Source organism: Lepidochelys kempii, chromosome 1 (genome assembly GCF_965140265.1).
Source record: "Lepidochelys kempii isolate rLepKem1 chromosome 1, rLepKem1.hap2, whole genome shotgun sequence".
NCBI classification, from domain to species: Eukaryota; Metazoa; Chordata; order Testudines; family Cheloniidae; genus Lepidochelys; species Lepidochelys kempii.
This window is the reverse complement of record NC_133256.1, coordinates 129226642-129253726: the sequence shown is the minus strand read 5'-3', so window position 1 is coordinate 129253726 and position 27085 is coordinate 129226642. Positions and strand designations below refer to the sequence as shown.

General features: G+C 44.0%; 2 protein-coding genes across 10 annotated transcripts in view; one reads left to right on the top strand and one right to left on the bottom strand.

Moving 5' to 3' along the window:
- The window catches only part of STS (steroid sulfatase), a 178872-nt gene extending 158319 nt beyond the window's left edge, over positions 1–20553 (bottom strand). For 2 of the 7 annotated variants that reach the window (XR_012160073.1, XM_073354359.1), the window contains exon 1: positions 20086–20552. Coding sequence is in view for 3 of the 7 variants with exons in the window: in XM_073354359.1 (XP_073210460.1) it covers positions 20086–20099 (14 nt within the window). In the remaining 4 variants the exon portion in view is untranslated. Of the gene's footprint in view, positions 1–263; positions 362–19612; positions 19950–20085 lie in introns of those variants that run through there. The other 5 variants (XM_073354328.1, XM_073354336.1, XM_073354348.1 and 2 more) reach the window with 5 other exon arrangements.
- The window catches only part of PUDP (pseudouridine 5'-phosphatase), a 146872-nt gene continuing 139569 nt past the window's right edge, over positions 19783–27085 (top strand). For all 3 annotated transcript variants that reach the window (XM_073354388.1, XM_073354397.1, XM_073354379.1), the window contains exon 1: positions 19783–20116. In XM_073354388.1, the coding sequence (XP_073210489.1) occupies positions 19798–20116 (319 nt within the window). In that variant the 5' untranslated portion in view covers positions 19783–19797. The remainder of the gene's footprint in view (positions 20117–27085) is intronic.

The window sequence follows — 27085 nt, the reverse complement described above, 5'->3', positions numbered from 1 at the left end:
TGTCATTATGGTTGCTAGATTATCTTTTGTAGATTTGGCTTATCAGAGTCTTTCACCAACCAACTTTCTTTTTTTGTTATAAAACATAAACTGCTTCACTTTTCTGAGGAAAATAAGACATTTTGGCACATTATTATTATTAATTTATTGAGTGCCAAAAAATGTGTTTATGGCTGCATGAGATTGAAAAATATAGCAGTCCCTTGTTCCAAAGATCTTACAGTATAAGTACATAGGAGAGACATTAGAAGAAGATACTTTACCTCACGGCAGGCTGTTTCACTTTCTGCCTCCAGATTTCAAACAAGCTGGCTGCATGCACTTAGCACCACTATATGGGTGGAAAGTCCACTCCCATTAACTGTAGGAATGACAGAGGGGGTAAGGAATGACAGAGGGGGGTATGTCCTTGGCATACAGACCCTACAGATAAAACAGTGTAAAAAAGACTACACAATATCTTTCTTCAAAATCACTCTCTTTCTCTCTATGTATAATATTATGTATGTGTATATATAAAGAAACAAAGGCAAACAAATTATCATAATTCATATGTATGCAAAGATAAGCTTAAAAGAAACAATTTAGTTTAAACCTTCCAGTTGCACTGGATCAACTACTGTAGGCCTTTCAATTCTAATTAATTAGAAACACACTGTAGGAAACAGGGAAGGAGAGAATCCAAGATGCAATTTAATGTTCATCCTATTGTGAGTATGGTAAAATACTCCTACTGAGTTGTTACTGATAGTAACTTCTAACAAGAGATATTAAAGCCCTTTGCAAGTATTAATTTAGCTTCACAAGATGCTTGTGAGGTACATATTACTCTTCTCATATTGTATATAAGGAAACTAAGTAAGACAGAGAGACAAGTTGAAAGACATGTCAGCGAGCTGGTGCCAGAGTGAATAGCTCCCATTCCTGCGCTCTGGCTACAAAACCACACCCTTTCTCCAGGGACAATAATTTAGGATTCCGTGACTTTCTGGCACTTCCATGACTTTTGCAGCGGCCAGTGCGGCTGACCCCAGGGCTGGCCAAGTAGCTGGGGAAGTCCTGAGGCCAGCTGCTGCTTGGGCAGCCCCAGGCACCGCTGGAGCAGCAGCGGTCCTGGGTGCTGCCCTGGAACAGCAGTCCTTGAGCAGCAGCGGCACCCGAGGCCGTCCCCATCCAGAGCAGCAGTGCCCTGGGCCATCCCCTCTTCCCCCAGAGCAGTACCCCTGGAGCCCCCCAGCAGCAGCAGCAGCACCACGGGACCCCCAGATAACCAAAGATTTAGTATGGGGTATTTATAGTACAAATCATGGACAGGTCATCGGCCGTGAATTTTTGCTTATTGCCTGTGACCTGTCCATGACTTTTACTAAAAATATCAATGACTAAATCATAGCCTTAACAATAATGGAGTAAATGTTTTGGTATTTATTTTATTTATTTGTTCCTGGGAATTTATCGGTGTTTATTACTGCAACAAGACAAACAGCTAAAAATCGGTGAAAAAAACTTCTAATATTTTTTCCTGATAAATATTGGGGTTTATTTTGGTGGATGGAAGGATGAGGGGAGGGGGAGTATTTAGTAGATTAATGCTTTGATGAACGGAATTCAGTGTGGTTTGCTGCAGTACTAAAACAGAACTCAAAACACAATGCCACCTTTGAGTTTAAGAAAACAATCTCTAATCCACAAATAAAACTTGTGAACACTTCCTTGTGTTCTGAAACATATTCTGATAGAGTTCATTTTCTTCCATTTTAGTGTGTCAAATCTTTAAACCGTTACCTGCTAACAGCTTGAAATGTGTATGTGGTGGGTGTGAGATTCATCAGTATGTTCAGATATGCACACACGTCAGAGTTGTTTGCTTATTGTGTGTATCTTCTAGACTAATCGTAGCCTTACTTTAACAGGAAGCTTTGTTACACACAAACTAATGTATTACCATTATGCAATGTATTGTATTTTCCTAATAAAACAAGTTATTTTTATATAGTTGAATGACATAAAAGTAGGGTGAAAATTGGGGGGGGGGGGGGGAGAGTAATACTTTTTGTAAAACCCGGGATTTTTTTTGGTAAAAATAGGTTTAAACTGAAAATGAAGAGGCTTAAGTAAACTGCAAGAGCAAAGAAAAAACACAGTACAGTGTTCTTGAACCACTTACTAAATGCAAAGCCTAAGTTATATTATTGATGAGATTCATAAAGTTAACAGAATGCTATTACATTGGCATTTTTTTAGAACTTCATTTATTGTGAGTTTTTCTCTGCTTGATAGCATATGTGACGCTACGCCCCATATTCTTCACAGAAATATTGTTAGGATATGAATATGGCACAACTAAGATATATTTTATGCAAGATGGGTCATATAAGGTACTATTGGAAAAGTTATGATTTGCTGAATGTGATTATCCAATTTGTATACATGTATTATTTCTGTATTTGAAGTTAGGAATATTGACTATGTAACAATTACAACCGTGTGTGTACTTGGGGGAACGCCCACCAGACAGCAGGCAATCAGCCTGGATGAGTCATTTAAGAAGGCCAACAGAACTTCGAAGATAGTTGTGACGGTGCCCCCCATAAGGTGACCCATGGATGCTACCTGTAAGTTCTGAGTCATGCATGAACATGTGCCCATGCAACCCCAAAACTCCATTTTGTAGCTGGATTCTACACAGGGGGAGTGAAGGGTGTCCACCCACAAAAGAAAGTCTATTTAAACCCCTGGGAGACCCCTCCATTTTGTCTTCAGATTGCTCAAAAGATAGCCTCTCAACCCCCAAGGATACCTGAAAGAAACTGGAACAAAGGGCAGTAACTACAAGGGGTGTGAGTGATTGCTGGACCCAGACTAGAAGGAGACTAGTCTGTAAAAGGAAGCTTACTGGGTGAGGTTTTTATCTGTATTCAGTTTTCTTAGACAAATTTGCGTGTTCTATTTTATTTTGTTTGGTAATTCACTTTGTTCTGTCTGTTACTACCTGGAACCACTTAAATCCTACTTTCTGTATTTTATAAAATCACTTTTTACTTATTAATTAACCCAGAGTATGTATTAATACCTGGGGAGGGGAGGGGCAAACAGCTGTGCATATCTCTCTATCAGTGTTATAGAGGGCGAACAATTTATGAATTTACCTTGTATACGCTTTATACAGGGTAAAATAGTTTTATTTGGGGTTTAGAGTTGGGCATCTGAGTGTTAAAGACAGGAACACTTCTTAATTTGCTTTCAATCAAGTCCGCAGCTTTGGGGCATGTGGTTTAGATCCTGGGTCTGTGTTGGAGCAGACTGGCGTGTCTGACTTAGAATCATAGAATCATAGAATATCAGGGTTGGAAGGGACCTCAGGAGGTCATCGAGTCCAAACCCCTGCTCAAAGCAGGACCAATCCCCAATTAAATCAACCCAGCCAGGGCTTTGTCAAGCCTGACCTTAAAAACTTCTAAGGAAGGAGATTCCACCACTTCCCTAGGTAACGCATTCCAGTGTTTCACCACCCTCCTAGTGAAAAAGTTTTTCCTAATATCCAACCTAAATCTTCCCCACTGTAACTTGAGACCATTACTCCTTGTCCTGTCATCTTCTACCACTGAGAATAGTCTAGAACCATCCTCTTTGGAACCACCTCTCAGGTAGTTGAAAGCAGCTATCAAATCCCGCCTCATTCTTCTCTTCTGCAGACTAAACAATCCCAGTTCCCTCAGCCTCTCCTCATAAGTTATGTGTTCTAGACCCCTAATCATTTTTGTTGCCCTCCGCTGGACTCTTTCCAATTTTTCCACATCCTTCTTGTAGTGCGGGGCCCAAAACTGGACACAGTACTCCAGATGAGGCCTCACCAATGTCGAACAGAGGGGAACGATCACATCCCTCGATCTGCTGCCTATGCCCCTACTTATACATCCCAAAATGCCATTGGCCTTCTTGGCAACAAGGGCACACTGTTGACTCATATCCAGCTTCTCGTCCACTGTCACCCCTAGGTCCTTTTCCGCAGAACTGCTGCCTAGCCATTCGGTCCCTAGTCTGTAGCGGTGCATTGGATTCTTCCGTCCCAAGTGCAGGACCCTGCACTTATCCTTGTTGAACCTCATCAGATTTCTTTTCGCCCAATCCTCCAATTTGTCTAGGGCCCTCTGTATCTGATCCCTACCTGCCACCGTATCTACCACTCCTCCTAGTTTAGTATCATCCGCAAATTTGCTGAGAGTGTAATCCACACCATCCTCCAGATCATTTATGAAGATATTGAACAAAACCGGCCCCAGGACCGACCCTTGGGGCACTCCACTTGATACCGGCTGCCATCTAGACATGGAGCCATTGATCACTACCCGTTGAGCCCGACAATCTAGCCAACTTTCTACCCACCTTATAGTGCATTCATCCAGCCCATACTTTTTTAACTTGCTGACATGAATACTGTGGGAGACCGTGTCAAAAGCTTTGCTGAAGACAAGAAACAATACATCCACTGCTTTCCCTTCATCCACAGAACCAGTAATCTCATCACAGAAGGCAATTAGATTAGTCAGGCATGACCTTCCCTTGGTGAATCCATGCTGGCTGTTCCTGATCACTTTCCTCTCATGTAAGTGCTTCAGGATAGATTCCTTGAGGACCTGCTCTATGATTTTTCCTGAGGTGAGGCTGACTGGCCTGTAGTTCCCAGGATCCTCCTTTTCCCCTTTTTTAAAGATGGGCACTACATTAGCCTTTTTCCAGTCGTCCGGGACTTCCCCCGATCGCCATGAGTTTTCAAAGATAATGGCCAATGGCTCTGCAATCACAGCCGCCAACTCCTTTAGCACTCTCGGATGCAACTCGTCCGGCCCCATGGACTTGTGCACGTCCAGCTTTTCTAAATAGTCCCGAACCACTTCTTTCTCCACAGAGGGCTGGCCACCTACTCCCCATGCTGTGTTGCCCAGCGCAGCAGTCTGGGAGCTGACCTTGTTCGTGAAGACAGAGGCAAAAAAAGCATTGAGTACATTAGCTTTTTCCACATCCTCTGTCACTAGGTTGCCTCCCTCATTCAGTAAAGGGCCCACACTTTCCTTGGCTTTCTTCTTGTTGCCAACATACCTGAAGAAACCCTTCTTGTTACTCTTAACATCTCTTGCTAGCTGCAGCTCCAGGTGTGATTTGGCCCTCCTGATTTCATTCCTACATGCCCGAGCAACATTTTTATACTCTTCCCTGGTCATTTGTCCAATCTTCCACTTCTTGTAAGCTTCTTTTTTATATTTAAGACAAGGTGCTGAAGTCCAAACCTGGCAGGGAAAGCAGGGGCAGAAGTAGTCTTGGCACATCAGTTGGCAGCCCCAAGGGGGTTTTTGTGATCCAACCCATCACAACAGTAACCTCCCACGTTCCTGTGGAGCTTCCTGGGATATTGCTTTGACACTGCAGGGTCATCTTATGATGTCACCAGGTACAGAGTACCATCTTGGACACTGTTGGTATTTTTCTACTGGTAACAAAGGATTCCCACCTTATGTAAATCCTACTCAAGGCTGGGAAGTGAGTCAATCAGGGCTCTTCTTCATTGCCTTCCCGCCCAAGAAGGAAGATTGCTGAAAGCATCTGAAGAGACAAAGGAACTAAGCTGGGGAAGGCAAGGGCTGAATGCAGGCTGAGACAGGGGTCTAGTCTGTAAAGAGAAATGACTGGAACACTAAGCTGCAGAAACTCTGTGAGCTGCCAAAAACAGTATTTAGGGTGAGAAATTATATTTTGTAACCTCTTTCTTTAGTGATTAAACTTAGGTTGAAAGTTTTGTTTTATTTGCTCAGTAATCTGCTTTGTTCTGTTTGCAATCCCTTATATTCACTTAAAATTTACCTTTTGTAGTTAATAAACTTATTTCTTGTTTATTTCAAAACCCAGTTTGTGCAATTCATATCTGGGGAAGGAGGGCAAAAAGCTGTGCATATCTCTCTCCACGTTGAGGAAGAGGGCAATTTTTTATGAGCTTATGCTGTACAGATCTCTCTATACAGTGCAAGACAATATAATTTTGGGTTTACACCCCAAAGAAGGTGTGCACGTCAGTGCTGGGTAAGGTCCTGAGCTGAATCTCCCCATACAGAGCTGATTTCAGTCTGTGTCTGCAGCTGGGTGTGGCATTACCTGTGTGTGTGCTAGAGAAGGCTTGAGGGCCTGGCACAGCAAGGACAGGGTGAGGAAACACAGGCTGGTAAAACTAGGGTGACCAGATAGCAAATGTGAAAAATTGGGACAGCAGGTGGGGTGTAATAGGAGCCTATATAAGAAAAAGCCCCAAATATTGGGATTGTCACTATAAAATCGGGACATCTGGTCACCCAAGGTGGAACAGGCGGGCTCCGTGGAACCCCAGAACATCAGGTGGCATCCTGGCTGGCAGGGGGAGGGGGTCCAACCCATCATAGCATACTTGTAGCATCACACTTGTAGCATCACACCTACCAAACAACTGAGATTGCAATTGCCAACCTTCATGTTTTACTGTGTTTATTTTTAATTTTTAAATACTAGCTTCTGGTTCACTAGCTCTGGAGTGAACTCTTCAGATTTGTAAAACTATATCCCTTTCCACTGTCTTACAACTTGTTGAAAAACATCAACCAAGTCTTCACATTTTAAAAAAAATATTTTGTGAAAAATATCATCCATATTTTTTATTTATACATATATCTCAAAATTTTTCATCCACCTCTTCTCACCATAAGTGAAAATTCTTAGAAGTAATGCCTTCTGGCAGCCACTGAGAGATGTTGCTTTGTACAGCTATAACAAGCCGTACACTGGGTGCAGCAGAAGCTTTCATAAGGAGAGAAAACAGGTGATTTGATATTTTCCTACCTTTCTGAAGTGCACACACTGTGCTCTGATACAAACAGTAGTAAAGGGATCTGAGATTGTCTGGGTATACAATAGTCTGACTAAAATTACAATATAGACCTGACCTAATTGAAATGACAAGATTGCTAAATTAATCTGAAATAGGGTTGCCAACTGTCTAATCACAGAAACCCAAACAACCTTGCCTCGCCCTCTGCCCTGCCCTTTCCCCAAGTCCCCGCCCCCACTCAATCCAGCCCCCCCTCTCCGTCGCTTGCTCTCCCCCACCCTCACTCACTTTCACTGGGCTGGAGCAGGTGGTTGAGGTGTGGAAGGGGCTGTGGGCTTTGGGTTGGGGCTGAGGGGATCGGAGTGTAGGAGGAGGCTCCAGGCTGAGCCTGGGGTAGGGGGTTGGGATGCAGGAGGGGGTGAGGGAGATGGCGCTTACCTTAGGAGGCTTGCGAAAGCGATGGGCACATCCCTCTGGCAGCGGCTCATAGTTGGTGGGGCTGGGGGGGAGGTCTCCAAACGCTGCCCCTGCCCATGGGCACCGCTCCCACTGGTCACAGGTCCTGGCCAATGGGAGCTGCAGAGTCAGCACTGGGGGCGGGGACAGCACGCAGAGACCCCCTGCCCCCACCTCCCCAAGGGCCACAGGGACATGCTGGCTTCTTCCGGGAGCGGTGCGGGGCCAGGGTAGGTGGGAGCCTGCTTTAGTTCTGCTGAACCGCTGGACTTTTAACACCTAAAATCTCCTGGTTTGGCTGCAGTAGCCTCCAGGAGATAAAGCCTGATTCCAGGAGACTCCCAGTGAAACTGGGAGGGTTGGCAAGCCTAGTCTGAAAATTCATAATGGTTCAATCTGGAATTACAACAACAAAGACTTTATTTTGACCAAAATGGTATGCAAAAGATTTAGAGGGTGCTGTTGAAGTGCTACATGCTAAGTGACAGAAGAGGAAAAATAAGCTGTCTACTAATTGAGTATTGGAAAAACTGGAACATAAAATGGAATGGTATTGATCTTAATGCTTATTGTATAACCTGTGTTTGATTAGAAATCAATTAATTTTAATGGATCTTTACACCTAAGGACTAAAGTGACTTAATATTATAACTGAATGACTTCACTGACACAGCGGGCAGGGAACTGGGACTGGGATGCTAATAAGAGTGAAAGGTTCCATTTGACTTATGGTGAAACATGGTCTCAATCATGTTTTCTCTTGGTGATGAAAACAGTTTTGTCTGACAACACTAGCACTTAAACTATTTGCAGCATCTGCTGTAAGCAACAGGTAATTTTCCTATTGGAGATGAGCCTAGTAAGGGAAACTGTAAGCCTGAAGGACACACACATATTATTACTTGACTTACTACCAGTGGTGTTTCTGACCAGACTTTAGAAGAAAAAATATATAAGATTTTATAGCACTTCACTTTTATTTGCTTTGATTTTTTCTCAGATTTGTAACATTGTTGTTTTTTTAAAAAAATATCTGTGTTTAGGTTGGTATGGGGATAATACCTATGGACCATTCTCAGAGATGAGGAAAACTAGCTTTGCTTCTAAATTCTGTTCAGAAAGAGAAAGAGGGCACAAAGTTATGGAGCATTGGATCAAATGGGTAAGCTAGAAGGTTGCCCACTCGCTAAATGTTCAGTGCAGATGTGGGCTGCTGTCAGAAAGGAGCACATGGAAAACCCAGTGACCACGAAGAATGTCAGGAAAGTTGAACTTTGGATCCCAGTTCAACCAAGAACCTGAGCATGTCCTTTAAGTAGTTGAGTAGTCCTGTTGACTTAAACAAGACTACTCATATGCTTAAAGTTAACTCAGTGCTTAAATGCTTTGCTGGACTGGGCAGTACATAAACCTTTGGCACAACCATGGTTGACAAATTCACCTTTAATACAAAAGGTTGAATGTTCCTGCACTCTAATCCAATCTGTCTAGTCAAAGCGTTTACAATATCTCAAAATATATCTACAAATGCTTCTCTGGTCTTGAATAGGGGTGCAAAGGGTACACACCATTAAAAAAGTTAAATATGGAGAGAGACTTCTTTTAGTTTAACTTTCTATATTTCTGCACCTTTAAAACCTTCTATCATGCTGAAATCTAAGGGGTATTTTCAGGACATACTGTATACAATTATAGAATCCCAAAACAACAACAAAAAGACAGTTTTTTCTTATTCTGTTCCTCTGGACTTTGCGTGGCTATGATTTAAAACAAACAAATGAAGAAACAAAAAGATGACTCTATACTGTAGAAAAACTTCAATAAAAAGGTGGGTTTTGCACCTTGATCAGTTCACTGCTTGTCATGGCCTTAGTCTGATATCTCTAGAAAAAAGTTCTGCAATAGGGATTCCAAAACCAAGAATATTTTTTTTCTCACTGCCAAACAGTCAGAAGCTGGGTCTATTTGGCTGCATCACTCTGTGGAACATATTCACCAATGGGTACTGTGGAAGTATAATTTCTGGAGTATTCGGTAACTCCAGGAATACTTTGTATAATAGGACAAAGACTTAGATTACTATTTGAACCACACTTGGAGCCAGTGGAATCTGTGATTTTCTGTGGTGACACTCATATTGTTAACGAGGAACTTAGAGATATGTCTTACCAGATTTGATATTTTTGTAGTGGTTGTGTCAAATCCTAGATAGAGTGAGTTATGAGTAGAACATGGAAATGATGAAAGTGGATAATGTTGACTGGGTCTATGTGAGAAGAGTGTATAAGGCTTCATAACTGGATAAGCTGAAAAAAGGAATTTCTCAACACTTCAGCAATCTGTGTATCCTGAAAAACCCGAAGAGTAACACCTTGATATCTAAATGCCAAAATGATGTTTTAAGATACGCACCTGAATCTATATTTGCGTTGAAATACCAAAATACTAATTTGGCCTAGTTGAAATTTGGCTAGGTTACCAGAATTGACACATCTACTCTTACACAATAAAGCAACATGAGATCTTTAATAACTGCAAATCAATCCCAGCTCTAACTGCAGAGGTCCTCCAACATGATGCAAGAAGTTTGGTCTGTTACAGATTCAAGAGACAAGAGTGCCACCTACTGAATCAAATCCAATGTTTCCTGCAGCTAGGTTTTCCTGAGAGTTCTCCCATCCAAGAACTGACTCAATTTGATCCTGTGCAGTTTGCAAGATCAGACAGGATCCCAGCATGAGGTGGCTGATTTTAAGATGGCACCTTCTACTTAATTAGAATATATATCACTATTAATATTGAAAATCTTGTTATTAGCTTTTAGGAAATTGCATTAACCTAGTTTTGCTGTTTCAGATGAGGGCACAGTTGTTAGGCTAAAAAATTCAGTTAAAACTATTACAGTAGATTATGGAGTAAGGCTGTCAAATTTAGTTAACACAACACTAATCTGTTATAGATTGTGGTACCAACTGGTCTAAATGACATGTCTAATATTTATGAAATAATTACATAACAAATCGTTCTGTAACCTCTTTTGTAGATAGCTACATCATCAGATTTATGATGAATTCATTTCTCATACTTGGAGCCTGCACGGATCCCTTTCAATTTGTATTAAGTACTTGCTCTTCATGGGTTAGATATTTATCCCTAGACCTCTTTAAATTAAGAGTAATATTTAAATTTATAATTTCAATTATGAAATATATGGGCAATGGTTGCCCATAAAGATATGGGTTTAATTTTTTAATTAGATGAGTGGCATCAGAACACACACAGTAGCTTTTGACACGACATTTTAAATACTGCAAGTGAGATCTGAATCAAACTTTGAAGCAGAAAGCTTATCACCTTGATATTAGCGGGCCAGATTCTGATACTCTTCTTTATGTTGAACAGCACCTTACTCCATGAGTAGTCCCACTGATATCAGTCACTGATGCGAAAAACTGTTGCAGTCTGCAAAGTTTCCCCAAATTTTAGAATTATGTTTATAGGGGTGAGATAAAAGTCCCACGTCTAGTTAGTTACTTATTCAGATACCTGAATGGCTACTGTCAATCTTCCAGACAAACTTATGCTCCTTTTGGAACATTCCATTTTCTTACGGTGAAAGTAGGTAAATTTGGGGACCTCTATACTTCTGCATATTTAGCTAATTTTAATTGAGTGATTAGTGTTTTCTAATCATTATAGACCTGATCCTGCACCTCCTGAAATCAATGAAAAAGCTCCCTTTGACTTAAATGGTGCAGATTCAGGCCCTATATCAGCCATAGAGGGGGGTTATTTTATTTTATTGCTGTGGAGAGAAAAAAAGCTGCAGGAGAGGACAAGTCAGTGAGAAAGGAGCACAAAAATCTCATCATTGTTATTGGTTCAATTACTTGCCAGTTAAAGAGAAAATAGGAACACTTATCTATTGTGCACTGCTATTCTACTTTGCAGAAAAAAAAACATTAAATATGTATGATTTTTTGTTTAGATTTAAAGCTTTGGAGGAATTTATTGCTGGTGCACTTATTGCTGAGCAGGTCTTCTCTGCTATAGGTCTATTAACTGACCATTTTGGAATTACTTCTGATCTAGGCATAGGACACAAAACAGCAATTCAGGAAAAATGCTATAGTGTATTACTTCAGACAAAATAAATTGACAGATCAGGAAAATATTTCAACCAAATGATAAAATAAGTTAATTAGAATTCCAAATTCTGTCTGAAGTAAAATACAGTCCACAAGACCATAATACCATTGATTTTTAGGCACAACTCCTCACTGATTTCAACAGGGAGTTCTGCTTGAACACCAATGATATGCATGGTTTATAATGTACTTATTTGCTGGTTGATTAACAATGTATTTATTATAAGTATTATATTTTAACTTGGTCATGTTGCATCTCCTTTTCTTTTTTTTTCTTTTTGGTGGTACCATATATATTTAACAATATACACAGAACATTCAACTGGCAATCTGATTGGCCCCCAAACACCCCACTCTCAGGGAGAAGGAGAGAGGGCCCCTGATGTTTCCCGATACCTAAAATTCCTAATATCTTTTCTATCAAGTTTTTGGAGGGTTCACAGTAAGAACCTTGATTCCTAAATACTTCTCTTTCTTTACCACACACAAGTGACTCTGCTGGGGCTTCTGATGCCCCAGGATAGTAGTGGCCTCTATGGATTCTGCACGGGAGAAATGAGTGTCAGGGATCCGCAGTCAGTGAAATGTCCAGAGCACTTTGGCCCATATACACAAATATATTGATTTCACTGGAAGCTAGGAGCCTAAATACCTTGGTAGATCTAGGACTTCCGGACTACTCAAGACCTCCTGTACTCTGCACCCCTTACTGTACCATCATGACAACCTGAAGATCAGTCAAGCCAGAACAGATCAGGAGGCATTGGGGTGCTTTAGGATTTGGCACAGAATACACAATGGTGTGATGTGATATGAATGTTCTATTGGCATAAGACTAGTATGACTGCATTACTCATGGCTAGTGGAAATTAGGATTATGCCTTTAGCATGGTTGTGAGATTCTATGGATGATGAAGTGGAAATCTAGGAGTCTTTAAATTCTGCAGCATCACAGTGAGATATCGTTCACTTTAGAAAAATCTAGAGGGAATGTCTGAGAATCAAGTAACAGCAGGAATTACCAGGCTATCAAAGTCAGGCACACATATTTGATTGTGTGGGACCACTGAGGTTAAGACTTTGCCCTCTAGTTACTTAGTATTAAAGTAAAGGTAGCTTCTTGGGTATGTGTTTTTTCTGGGTGAGTTTCCTGTTTTACAAATATTGTTGCTATTTGTGAAAGTAAATTAAACTTTTACTGTACGTTCCTCTGCTTGGAATATTGCATGTTATTTGGAAAACTAACTGAATTAACTGTGCCTTTGATACATGTTACAACCTGATTCATCAAGGTACTTAAACAGCGTGGTGGGGCAAAAAGTGTATCAGGCCTGATGTGAGCTACAGTATGAAAGGCCCTTTGCCAGTCAGCCTTGAGGGGCTCATATTCTCTTTTAATTGTAAGAACACAGGCAGAAACAATGACATTAACTTGCTTCATGTTCTTAAGGTGAAAGATTTTTGCCACAACACTCTCTATTCATATAGGTTTCAGAGTAGCAGCTGTGAAAGATCTATGGGACTAGAACCCAGACCTGCAGAACAGGAAGTAGCTGACATACCCACTTCACCACTAGGGGCCATGCAGAGCTGTATCCAAGAAGCACTGTGGAGATTAAGTACTGCAGGAAGTACTTCCAAAATGATCCAGAATAATAACACCCTGCAGCCCTCTGATTGGCTCATGCTCACTATTTAACCCTGGAGGGTGCCCCAGGGAATTGTCTGGACACCACAGAGGCTTCTGGCCTGTTATGATGCCAGATCTCACTTTGCTTTCAGTCTCTCTAGTCTCTGACCCCAGCCTGACTCTTGCCTTCTGATTCCAGCCTAACAACTATGTCTGGAGTCTGATCCCAGCCTGACTCTTGCTTATTGATCCCGACTCTAGTGATTACTCTACTCCCTGCTCTCTGACTGCTGACTTGTGGACATTAGCCTGTGACTTCTATGCAACACTGCCTATGTCCCAGTCCCTTACAATTGGGATGTGTTTCTTTTATTAGGGCTTAGAAGACTCAAGTATTGCAACTGTCTTGAATCTCAATTTGTTCATTTCATTTAATTATAAACCACTCCAGGTAATTTATTACTAATAATGGGTTTATAAGCTTTTATTTAAGTCATTGTGAAGGCTTCTAAGTTACTGGGTTATTTTTGTCTTTAGATTCCTTTTAAAATTAAAAGCAAAATAGATTTAGATCAGTTTATCCTCTTTGCCACAGCTGCCTGCAGGACAACAAGAAAAACAAAACTAATTTCAGAGTGGTATATACGGTACAGCATATTTCTATCACCTCTGTAAAGACTGCTATTATTGGGATCATGTTTCTGAAATGTCTCAGGTCTCATCCATGCATTTCAGAATACGATAATTTAAGACAAATATGTTCTTTCTGAAAGCAATACTTAAGTCCAATGCAACACAGAAAAAGTTCTTAAGCATGTTCTTAAGTTTCATTGAATTAAAGTTATGTATTTGCTTAAATTCTTTCCTGAATCAGGGCCCAGGCCCTGAGTTAGGAAATGATACTGAGGTAACATTACAACACAAAATAATTGTACATGAACTGCATACTCGCTATCTCGCCCCTAACTGGGCATTCAATTGCACTCACTTGCACCTGAACATTTCCAACAGATGTTACTTATAGATGAAATTCTCTTTGCCTGTGCAAAACCTAAGAAAGTTGTTTTTTTTGGGGAGTGAGGTATTTTTAAAAACATCCTTTTCCAGTATTGTCCACAGGGTGTTAATTTATATTTATTAGAAACCAACACAATATAATTGACCTTCCACATGTGACCATACCAAGTAAGGCCCTGATCCTGTAAAAAAGCAGTGGCTCTCAATCTTTCCACATTACTGTACCCCTTTCAGGAGTCTGATCTGTCTTGTGTACCCCCAAGTTTAACCTCAATTAAAAATTACTTGCTTACAAAATCAGACATAAAAACACAAAAGTGTCACAGTACACTATTACTGAAAAATTGCTTACTTTCTTATTTTACCATGTAATTATAAATCAATTGGAATATAAATATTGTACTTACATTTCAGTGTATAGTATATAGAGCAGTAAAAACAAGTCATTGTCTGTATGACATTTTAGTCTGTACTAACTTTGCTAGTGCTTTTTCTGTAGCCTGTTGTAAAATTAGGCAAATATCTAAATGAGTGGATGTACCACCGGAAGACCTCAGTGTACTCCCATGGGGTATACGTACTCCTGATTGAGAACCACTGCTGTAAAGATTTATGCACATGCTTAGCTATATGCACTGAGAGTCATTGAGACTATTGACCGTATGTAAAGTTAAGCATTTGCTTAATCTTTGCAGGTTGAGGGCCTAACAGCATGATTGTATCCCTATACCCCATTTCCATCCTTCTCACCAAGCAGACCATGGCTCCTTATTAGCCTTCTGCGTATCATTGTATCTCCACCCCACTGCATGTTCTCACAAATCACAACTGCACAAATGATTTAAATGGGTCATGACTCATCACATCGCATGGAAAAGTTTAAAATTAAAAATAAAGTCATTAAAATAATAAAGACAATTATACCATTTCCCTTCATACCCTCCTATTTTTTCTTCCCCTGTTTCAAGAAAACACTATTGTTGTGATATTTATGAGTCAAATTATGTAATGGCATCCAATAAAACTGGAATTAGCTATTTTAGTTGTTTGTGAGGATACCATACTATGACCTTATTGTGTCTTCTTGGACTCCCCCCACCCCCACCCCCCCGCCTTCATTTGTCTATTAAGTGGATGTAATTATACTGAATAAAGCTAAGGGGGATTGTCTATTTATATTGGAGGATTTTCTTGTATTGGAATGTAACTGTGAAGAATTAGCTGACATAATACTGATCACAGTTGACCCAGCCAATGTAGAGTAGGACAAATTGCAGTCATCATTCGGTCAGCTAACTTGATCACAATCATGTTTAAACACAATACAATTTTGTAATGCAGAGCATCCAGCTGTAAGAAGATGAATCTTCCTTAGAATACGACTGATTGATTGATTTATAGAATGGGGTCTGTCTGAGATTCACCGATTTTTAACATATTCAAAAGCTCTCCATGAGACAGACAAATTTTTTGGTAAAGATAGTTTGGTTATATTTTCAAAATGTTAGAAGGAATCTCTTTTTTTAAAAAAAAAATTTGCACAGAAACCTTTTTTGCATATGAAAATCACTGTGTTTCATGTTACATGGCTCATTGTGATGTAATTTCTTGTAGTCAGTGAGTACTGATGTCACATTATCAACTAATGTAGGTGACAAAGCTTAATTAATTAGAATATTATATTAGGGAAAATATAATAAATTATATATACAACTACGCTTTTAATCACTGACTACCCTGGTATTTGTTAGACACACTTGATAAACAAATCCTTGCTAGAAACCCCTGATAAACTGCCTACACTCTTACAGCAGCTTCTGGAGCAACTGATATGCTGGTATTCTAAGCACTGTGTCAATTATAAAGGAATTTGCCACATAACAGATTCACATTTTTTCTTTTGTCCATGCATTGTGTGTGTGTGTTTGTTTTTTAAAGATCACAATCCGATTCCCAGTTGACAAAATTATTAGGAAAAGTGACATACTTGGTATCTGAGACAAGGGCCATGTTTACACTACAAAATTAAGTTGACCTAACTTATGTTAGCATACAACTGCCGCCAGAGCCGTCCCTAGGGTACGGCAAATCTGGGCGCCCACCCCCCTAGGGACAGCCCTGGCTGCCACTGTAATTACATAGCCTGTGCATGTCTATACTTTTCTCCTTGTGTTGGCGGTGCGCGTCCTCACCAGCAGCACTTGTATTGATTGTACTGTCAGTGTGGGGCATTGTGGGATGGCTCCTGAAAGCTGTAACAGTTGACGTAAGCAATTCAGTGTCTACACTAATGCTGTGTTGACCAAACTACATCGATTTTGACTCTACGTCTCTCATGGTGGTGACCGGGTAGCTAAAAGTTCAGACGGCGGCACAGCGGGGCTAAGGCAGGCTCCATGGCTCTGCACGGCTCCCAGAAGCGGACGGCATGTCTGGCTCCTAGGCAGCGGGGCCAGGGGGCTCCACGTGCTGCCCCAGCCCTGAGCGCCGGCTTTGCAGCTCCCATCAGCCAGGAACTGTGGCCAATGAGAGCTACGGGGGCAGTGCCTGCGGGCGGGGGGCAGAGCTCCCTGGCCCTGTGCCTAGGAGCCATCTGTACATGCCAGCCACTTCTGGGAGCCGACTCAGGTAAGTGCCGCCCAGCTAGAGCCCACACCCCGAATCCCTTCCTGCACCCCAACCCAGCCCTTAGCCCCCTCCCGTACCCAAACTCCCTCATGGAGCTTCAGACTCCCTCCCGCCCCACAACTCCGTATCCCATCCCTGAGCTCCCTCCCACACCCAAATTCCCTTCCAGAACCCGCACCCCCTCCTGCACCCGAAACACCTCATCCCCAGCCCCATCCCAGAGCCTACACCCCACGCCAGATCCCACATACCCTCCCGCACCCCAACCACCTACCTTGGTCCTGAGCCCCCTCCTGCACTCCGAACATCTTGGCTCCAGTCCGGAGCCCCCTCCTTCACCCCAAATCCCTCATCCCCTACCCCACCCCAGAGCACACACCCCTCAACCGAAGACCTCACCTCTCCCGCACTCTTAACCCCTCATCTGTGGCCCCACCCCGGAGCCCATACCCCCAGCTGGAGCACAAAACCCCAGCTGGAGCACAAAACCCCAGCTGGAGCCCTCACCCTTTCCCACACCCCAACCTGCTGCCCCACTCCGGTGAAAGTGAGTCAGGGTGGGAGAGAGCGAGTGACCGGGGGGGGGGGCAGGGATGGAGTGAGTGGGGGGTAGGGCCTTGGAGAAGGGGTAAGGCTTTAGGAAAGGGGTAGGGTGAGGGCGAGGCTAAGGTGTTCGGTTTTGTGAGATTAGCAAATTGGCAACCCTATCTACAGTGTACACCAGACCAAAGTAGGAGGGAATTTGGGTGCTTGGTCTGGACTGGGGCAGGAGATTGGAGTGTAGGAGAGGGTGCTGGATCTGTGAAGGAGTTTGGGTGAGGGGTCTTGGCTGGGATAGGGAGTTGGGGTACAGGAGAGCGTGAGGGGTGCAACGTTTACCTCGGGCGGCTCCCGAAAGCGACCCACACCCTCCTCTGGCAGCAGGTCCTAGGCGGGGGCGGGGCGGAGGGGTCACCATGCGCTGCTGCCCGCAGGCAGAGCCCCCACAGCTCCCATTGGCTGCAGTTGGCAGAGTCCGCGCTCGGAGTGGGGGCAGCGCGCGGAGACACTCCTCCCCCTCAGGGGCCGCAGGGATGTGCCGGCTGCTTGCAGAAGCGTAGCGGGTGGGCAGGCAGGAAGCCGCTTTAGCCCCATTGCACTGCCGGTGTTGGGTCACCCTCGCAGTTATATAAGTATGGTAAAATTATAATCAAGTAGTAGTAGAAATAAAGATAGATATAAGAGTTATATAGGTATTGTAAAAGATTATGAATATCAGTTCCATGCTGTACTATTATTTTGAATTTCACTCTGTAACAAATGCAAGGCCAAAGTGCAAATTATCTCAGAGTGGTACAAGGACTGAGTTAATAGGCTATGCAAGGAGATGATAAGAATGGCCCGTACGGGACAAAGAGTCTGTGCTGGAGAGTGATAAGAACTTTGAGAAAACAATGCTGTTCTTTGAAGCAACACCCTGACGCTCTTCCTCCCCCGCGGGGGCCCCTTATCATGCCTATATAAATCTTTGTAACCAAAGAGGGAAAAACAGTGGGATAAAACTTGTTAAACCCAAAAAAGTCATTAGACTGTGTTTTTGAGTACAAGAATGAATAATGAGTGCATGGACTTGAATGTCTGAAGCAGGTAAATAATTGGTTAGTAAATGGTGCCAGCCTAATCCTAAGAATTACAACCTTGGTATCGATGAGCCGAAGAATATGCAGAGTGGAGATAATTGGATGACCCCCGGAGGGCAAACCGGAATCCACCCAAAACACATCAAGGAAGAACAAGAAGATAACACCCAGCCGTCATGGAGCCATCATGAATGTACCACCTGCTGATTGAGCTGATTGATGGTAATCTCAATTATAAATTCAACATGATGAAGCAACTTCCATAGATTTGTATTGAACCAGAGACCTATAAAGATTGGACCCCGGGACTGCGTTCTTTGAGTCTGGTTCTGTGACCACCCTCTGGGAGCATTGGATGCGCATCTGACAACGACTTGGCTCCACTTGTGTCCAGGCCACCTGGCCAGTGACTTGGCACGAGCAACATCTAGGCTGGTAACTATAACAACCTCTTTGCAGAACCTGTGTGAATGTCTGTGTGCGTGAATGGATCTATATAGGAATTGCATATAGTAATGTTTGGTTGTATTTACAATAAATGTGACGTTTCTTTTGCCTTATCCCTCTCATAAGATCCTATTGGTATTATTTTATTAGCGTAACACTGGTGGTGATGACAGGGGCCCCCGTGTCCTTCTAAATAGCCTGTGGTCGGCATGCATGGCCAGGAGGGATGCTCCGGGGAAAGCACGCGGGGGCGATAGGTGGGGCCGCAAGAGAGATCTGTCCCCGAACTCTGGTGGAGCTGGGCCTCTGTGCTCTCATATTGGTGGAGCACGGACCACCCCGGGCCCATACAACTTGCCGCCCCCAGCTTCCTTCACCTTGCCACCCCACCTCCTTGGCCCAGTGGCTAATCCGCCACTGCTTACAGGGGCACACGTGTGCCGCTAAGGTAGGCAATGTAGCCACTCTTTGTCAATAGGGGAGAGCTCTCCTTCCGACAAAATAAAACCACCCCGAATGAGGCGCGGTAGCTTTGTCAGTGGGAGAGCGTCTCCTGCCGACAAAGCGCTGTCCACACTGGCACTTTTTGTCGGTAAACTTTTGGCCCTAAGGGGATGGTTTTTTCACACCCCGACCGACAAAAGTTTTACTGACAAAGGTGCAGCGTCGACACCGCATAAGACTGTGCCTGCACTACCGCCAACTTCGATAAAATTTACGTCACTCAGGGGAGTGACTATTCCCCCATCCTGAGCGACGTAAGTTACACTGACATAAGCGCGTGCGCCATGTCGGTGGAAGAGCTTCTCTTGCCTACCTGGCTTACGCCGCTCGCGCTGGCGGGTTTTTATGCGGACGGGAGAGCTGTCTCCCCAGAGCCTCTTCACCACAGAGCTGCAGTGGCTCAGCTGCGCCGGTACCGCTGTAGCCCGCTAAGTGTAGACGTGCCCTTGCGGCTGTGGCCCAGACACTCCCGGGACGTGGTTACGTTTCTCTCCCTCGATGAGACAGAAAAGTGCAGCACCCCCTCCCTTCTCCCTTGGGGCGCCTGGGGGGAAGCCGGGCAGCAGCGCAGAGCACCTCGGGGCCGGGAGGGCTGAGGGGGAGCCCGGCTCCGGCCTCCCCCACGACCAAACAGCGGCGCTGCCGCAGCCGGCTCCCGCTTCCCCTCCGCCGGCGGCTGACAGCGCTTGCGCCGCCCGGCTCCTCCTCCGCTTCTGCTCCCGCCGCTGCCCCGCCATGGCCGCCGCCTCCTCCTGCCGCCCCGCTCCGCCGCGGCCCGCCACCCACCTGATCTTTGACATGGACGGCCTCCTGCTGGGTGCGTAGCCCGCGGCTCCGCTGCTCCCGGCCGGCCCCGGCCCCGGCCCCGGCCCGGGGTGCTCTCACGCCAGGCTGCGGCCGAGCGGGGCAGGGCGGTTCGGCCCCTTCCTGCTGCCGCGCCGGGAGAGGGGACGGGCGCAGCCGCCTGCGTCCCTGTCCCGGGGGTGGTGGTTGAGGGGCGCCTTCCCCGGGGCGCCCTCCGCTGCTAGCCCTCCCTCTGCGGCGGCAAGCTCGGGCTGGGTCCCTGGGCTGCTGCAGCTCTGTGCCCTCCTCACTGAAACGGGGTGTGCTGGGGTAGCTGTGCAAGACGAGCCTGCTGCTGTGGGGATGAAAAGGGTTTGCCGGCCCCAGCCTGAGAGAGTCCTCCGGCCTCCTTGGCGCACAAGCTACCGGCCTGCAAGCCAAGCCTCTGGTCTGAGGTGGAAGCAGTGGCACGAGTTACAGCTCCAGGGCAGTAGGCGGGACTGGGGCAGATGTTTGGAGAAACACATTCTTAGTAGAAAAGTTGGTGTGTAGGTTTGTTTCACCTGGGTTTGTTGCTTCCTGTAATAAGTAAATAAAACATACTGTTCCACAGTGCTACCTTGAACAAAACTACAGCTCTACAGTAGTGTGTATGTATGTCAGCACATACACAAATACCTGCGGGATGAGAGCCTTATTTTGCACCACTACTGTAGATTACTGTAATCTGTGTGTTTGGATTTTGGTTCTGATAAGTATTTGCCGTGTCATAGTGTAGGAAACCAAACTTTTCACCTGGAAGAATTCTGGGAAAGCGTGGTTTGAGCATGTATGCTTTTCCCTGAAGAGAAGGAGGAAAAGAGTGGTCCTTTTGGTTTAGTCCACCATATAAATTATTTGTTCTGTTTCCCTTCTGGAAAATATTTATTTTTACCCTTCCATGTTTATTGTCTCCATTTAATTTAAAGGGACATCAATTTAAAAATATTGTGCAAACAAGTTTATTTACCTGTGTACCATACATTATACAATTTCTTATACATTATATAAGAAAAGAGAGAATATTTAAAGGCTTATTAACCTGTTACTATTTAGGCATTTTCTTCAGTTTTTGCAATTCTCTCATCAGGGACAGTGCCAATCAGTGAAGTCAGTATCACTTGTTTATATTCAATTTCACTTTCAGCTTCTAAATGCACTGCAGAGGGAAATTAATTTGTCTAAAACCCACTGTTCTCATAGATTTTTTTTTTTAAGAAAATATTTCTATTGGTCTTTAGGATTTTTTCTTTGTAGTTGTTAGTATTTTTAATTTAAATAGAAGTTTTACAAACGTCTAGCAGCCCAGATGCTCCTCTAAGTAAAATAGTCTAATTTACCAACATGAGTAAAAATTTACTCCCGAGGGAATTCTGCACACAATATTTTAAAACTCTGCACATTTTGTTTATCAAATCAATGTGGAGGCTCCAGCATGGCATTGGCTGCACAGAGGTGGAAGATCACTGTGGAACTCCCCCTGAGACACAGATTCAGTGGTCAGGCTGAACCCACCCTGACACACCACAAGGACCAGGCCTGCCCCAGAAACACCCCAGTCCCTGCCCCTCTGTGCCAGTTGCACCAGGTGTGGGCAGGCAGGCTCAGCAAGACAGGATACAAGTGTAGAGGAGCTTAGTTGGGGGGATCCAGGTGTGGGTTGAGAGGGCTCTGGGTGGGTCAATCTGGGTGCGGGTGGCTTAGTGTGGGATCTGGATGCACAGAGGCTTGGGGGGTTCTGGGTGCAACGGTAATGGGACTCTGCAGGGGGGTCCAGGTGAAGGTGATTGGGGCTCAGCTGGCGGAGTGGGGAGGAGGGTCTGGGTATGGGGAGGATAGAGCTTAGCAACGGGACATGGGTTTGGGCTCAGTGTGTGGGGGGGGGGGTCCAGATGCAGCTGGGTGGGGATCTGGGTGTGACTGGCTCATCAGGGTGATCCAGGTGCAGGGGATTGGGGCTCATTGCAGGGCTTCTGAGTGCAAGGGAGGAGGGTTGAGGCTTGGTGGGAGTGTCTGGATATGAGGGGACCTGGATGCACAAGGGTTGGGCGGATGGGGGAGGATCCTGTACAGGAATCGCTCCTCCTGCAGCTGAGGAGTGATCATAGAATCATAGAATATCAGGGTTGGAAGGGACCTCAGGAGGTCATCTAGTCCAACCCCCTGCTCAAAGCAGGACCGATCCCCAATTAAATCATCCCAGCCAGGGCTTTGTCAAACCTAACCTTAAAAACTTCTAAGGAAGGAGATTCCACCACCTCCCTAGGTAACTCATTCCAGTGTTTCACCACCCTCTTAGTGTAAAAAGTTTTTCCTAATATCCAACCTAAATCTTCCCCACTGCAACTTGAGACCATTACTCCTTTTTCTGTCATCTGCTACCACCGAGAACAGTCTAGATCCATCCTCTTTGGAACCCCCTTTCAGGTAGTTGAAAGAACTTATCAAGTCCCTCCCTCATTCTTCTCTTTTGCAGACTAAATAATCCCAGTTCCCTCAGCCTCTCCTCGTAAGTTATGTGTTCCAGTCCCCTAATCATTTTTGTTGCTCTCCGCTGGACTCTTTCCAATTTTTCCACATCCTTCTTGTAGTGTGGGGCCCAAAACTGGACACAGTATTCCAGAGGAGGCCTCACCAGTGTCGAATAGAGGGGAACGATCAAGTCCCTCGATCTGCTGGCAATGCCCCTACTTATACATCCCAAAATGCTATTGGCCTTCTTGGCAACAAGGTCACACTGTTGACTCATATCCAGCTTCTCGTCCACTGTAACCCGTAGGTCCTTTTCTGCAGAACTACTGCCTAGCCATTCAGTCCCTAGTCTGTAGCGGTGCATTGGATTCTTCCATCCTAAGTGCAGGACTCTGCACTTGTCCTTGTTGAACCTCATCAGATTTCTTTTGGCCCAATCCTCCAATTTGTCTAGGTCCCTCTGTATCCTATCCCTACCCTCCAGCGTATCTACCTCTCCTCCCAGTTTAGTGTCATCTGCAAACTTGCTGAGGGTGCAATCCACACCATCCTCCAGATCATTTATGAAGATATTGAACAAAACCGGCCCCAGGACTGACCCTTGGGGCACTCCACTTGATACCAGCTGCCAGCTAGGCATGGAGCCATTGATCACTACCCGTTGAGCCCGACAATCTAGCCAGCTTTCTATCCATCTTATAGTCCATTCATCCAGTCCATACTTCTTTAACTTGCTGGCAAGTATACTGTGGGAGACAGAGTCAAAAGCTTTGCTAAAGTCAAGGAACAACACGTCCACTGCTTTCCTTGGGTGCAGGAAGCTGAGGGGAGAGTTTGCAGAGCTTCCTGCAGCTGGGGGAGAAATCTGGGGATGGGTCTGACCTGTCCCTGGCTGCTGTGCAGAGGAAGAGGAAGTCCCATCCTCCCCAGCCCAGCCGGGACTAGCAGCTGAGCCCGGCACAGGGTAGGAGCCACCAGCCGGGTCTTCCCCAGTCTCTCCTCCCCACAGTGATTTGCCTCTCTGCTAGCTGTCCTCAGCCCCCGAAATATACTGCTGGGGCGGTCTCTTGACTGCTCTTGTGGCTTCCCTTTGCTTCCTTGTAGACAGTAATTTTTCTGCAGGGGACATAAATTCTGCACGTACGCAGGGGTGCAGAATTCCTCCAGGAGTAGAGTATGTAGGTCCTGCACTTGCAAATACTTATATACATGAATAACTTTATACTGTTGGGGAGTCTCATTGTTTTTTTAACTGTACTTCTCTTGTATAAGTGTTTTCAAGATTGGTGCTTTAAGTTACAGACAGTGTCCAAAGACATTTTTGTGAAAGGCCATACTGTCTAGTTAAAAATAATACTCCTATAATACTTGAGATTCTGTCTTCATTAGGTACCACAAAATGAAATTAATTAGTCTTCTGTGTCTTGTTTAATCCCCCAGACCGATGGGGTTCGTACAGTGAAGCAGCGTTAAGATTTTCCTAGAATGTGAGCTGTACATATACTGGGAAATTAATTATATGGGATCCCTTGGTCCGCGTCGCTTCCACCAGCTCCCATTGGCCTGGAGCAGCGAACCATGGCCACTGGGAGCCACGATCGGCCGAAACTGTGGACACAGCAGGTAAACAAACTGGCCCGGCCCGCCAGGGGCTTTCCCTGCACAAGCGGCGGAACAAGTTTGGGAACCACTGAATTATACCTTTATATCCTTTGTTAGGCACCTAAAGAAGTGGCTTGATTTTTCAAAATTGTTGAGCACTCAGCCTCTCCCGTTAAATTTAATTGGAACTACTGAGTGCTCCTCATTTTTGAAAATTCTAGGCACCTATGTTGATGCTTAAACTATTAGCAGACTTTTAAGCAGCTAATTTTGAAAGTCTTGGTCTAAGGCCTCCTAGATGTAGTGAGGAAATTTTAACAGTTGAGTTGTAATTTCTGCAATATTGAAAATTGAACTTGCTTTGCAACTGATCAAGGAGCAGCAACAGTTGTGAAATGTATCAAGTTAGTGCCTGTCTCTCCCGCAAGTTCATTTAACATAGCTGAGTTTGATAAGTTGTCCTTTATTTCCATCTTGAGATGTCATCTGTACTGGGCTATGGGCAGCAACTTCTCCATTCCCTTTAACCATCTATGGAAATCCATCCCCATTTGTCTGAGTCCTTCTGTTGCTCTAGTCAAATCGCTGTGCAAAACAGTTTTTTCCCCCTTCAGCACAATGCATTTTTAATAGTTTTGGTTCTCTTCTTCTGCAGTTCTTTCCTTTTGGATTGTCTTCTCTTTGCCCTTGGGCTACTGGATGAAATTTTAGCTTATGCCCTCCTTTCCCCTTTTTTTAAAGACAATTTATCATGTGCACATTACCTCAGAATCTCGCTAATTAAATGAATAAAATAAATAGCATTTTTATTGGAAACTCTCACAGTTCATTAATTGTAGTGAAATGATCAGTCACTGCTCTAATATACAGTAGTAACATTTGTTTAAAGCCTCTTTTTTTATTTTACATATGCAGCAAGATTTAGTAAAGTAGTTTAAAAGTGGTGCAGACTTCACTGTGTAGTACAATCCCCAGGGAGTAGGAATAAATAAATTTTAATTTTTGATGTACTGCTGAAGAGGTTTTTTTTTTTTTTAAACAGTATTTTTATAGTACAGAATCACCACATGCTTTCCTAAAGCAAAGGAGAATATTTGATTCTTAATAATAAATGCTCAGCTCTTATATACTAGGTTATTTTTAGGACCCTTCAGTCTTTGCCTATAGAGACCTACTTTTTACCATTGCTAAAATCTAATGGAATTAAATCTCTAACTACATACATGTTTGTTCGTCACTTACTGTGTGGGTTATCTGGCTAAAATAAAATCCAAAGAACAGAAGGGCTTTCAGACCCCTACACATCATTGATCCATTTATTATTTTTAGGGCATGGTGTCTCTTTTGTTTGATCCTGACATTTCTGCACATGAGACTGACATTGAAGATATGGAAGCAAGAAAAAAGTCTACTGAATTAGCATAAAATATACAACAGCTAGCATAACATGTCCTGAAGGATATCTATATTATATATGTATATATGATATATCTTCTGAACTTACATATGTTGACTTTCAAGTCAATGACAAGCGTGATAGTTTTATAATACTAGATAATAGCTTTTTCAATGTCAAGTGTTCATTATCATCCAGTGGCTCCAAACCATAAAGATTCAACTGGGATTTATCACAATTGAGTGCTTAGTTTATGTTAGAGGAGAGGAGACGGTGTGTGTCGATTTTTTTTTTTCCCCGCATTAGTCTTCTTACCATCTGGCATGATGGAGTATTTATCCTCAGTAGCTAAAATGGAATAGTTATTTTGTAAATTAATAGAATAATGTTAATTGGCCTTTTAATGTGCAGACGAAAAGAATGACCTGGAAAGTAAGGACACATCTTTACTGGCAATGTTAAAGCGCTGCGGCAGCACTTTATTGTGGTTTGTGTAGTCGCGGCATAGCTCTGGTTGAGAACTCTCCCGTCCCAGTGCTCTAAAAAAACCACTTCCTTGAGGGGAATAGCTACCAGCACTTGCAGCGCTCACGGGGATGTTTTTTTCACACCTCTGAGCGAGAAAGTTGCAGCGCTGTAAAGTGCCAGTGTAGACAAGCCCTAACCAACATCTGGCTGCATCTAATGACCAAAGAACAGTTAGAAAATCCTTTCAGGAGACATCATTAGAACCATTTAAGTGACTTGCCCAGCATTACCCAAAACAGGTGTTTTGAATGCGGTTGGGTGAGAAGAGTTTCTAGGAATGCAGCAGTCTTTAACCAAGAATACTATTTTGTTTCGTTATGTACATATTGAAAGGATTATGGCTGCACCCAGGAGAGCCCTGTTTAAAAGGATTGCATCTGCAGTTATGGGGCTTGAGTCCCTCTCATGCTGGCTTAATGCCAGTGTAACTTCATAAAATTTTCTCCTGGTTTACACTGGCATTAGTGAGAAGAGAACTGGGCTCACAGGGAATGGTGAACCGCGGCCCCTGGGAGCTGCGGGCAGCTGTGCTGCAGACAGTCAATGTAAACACTGTCTCTTGGCCCACCAGCAGATTACCCTGACGGGCCGTGGGCGGCACGTGGGCCACATATTGCCCATCACTGTTCTAAATTGTTACCTCGCTATAGGGATGGGGATGACATGAGTATATTTTTCAATGCTTTTGAGATGAGTTTTGAATTGAATCATGTGGCCCTGAGGATATGGTATGGTGTCTGACTTCCTTATCAAATCTGTAGCATGTCCTTTACAGTTCCAGGCCATAGAGTCACCGACACTCTTGTTCCGTCTGGTTGGTCTTGCGTTGTCTCCTCATGCCAGTGTTACTTCTCCTGTTTCCAATCAGCAAGTCACACGGCCTCAAACTTCAGCTGATCATCCTCCTCTCTGGTTTCTGCAGAATTGATTAACGCAGTCTGGATGGAGTCTGGCTGCTGTACTGGT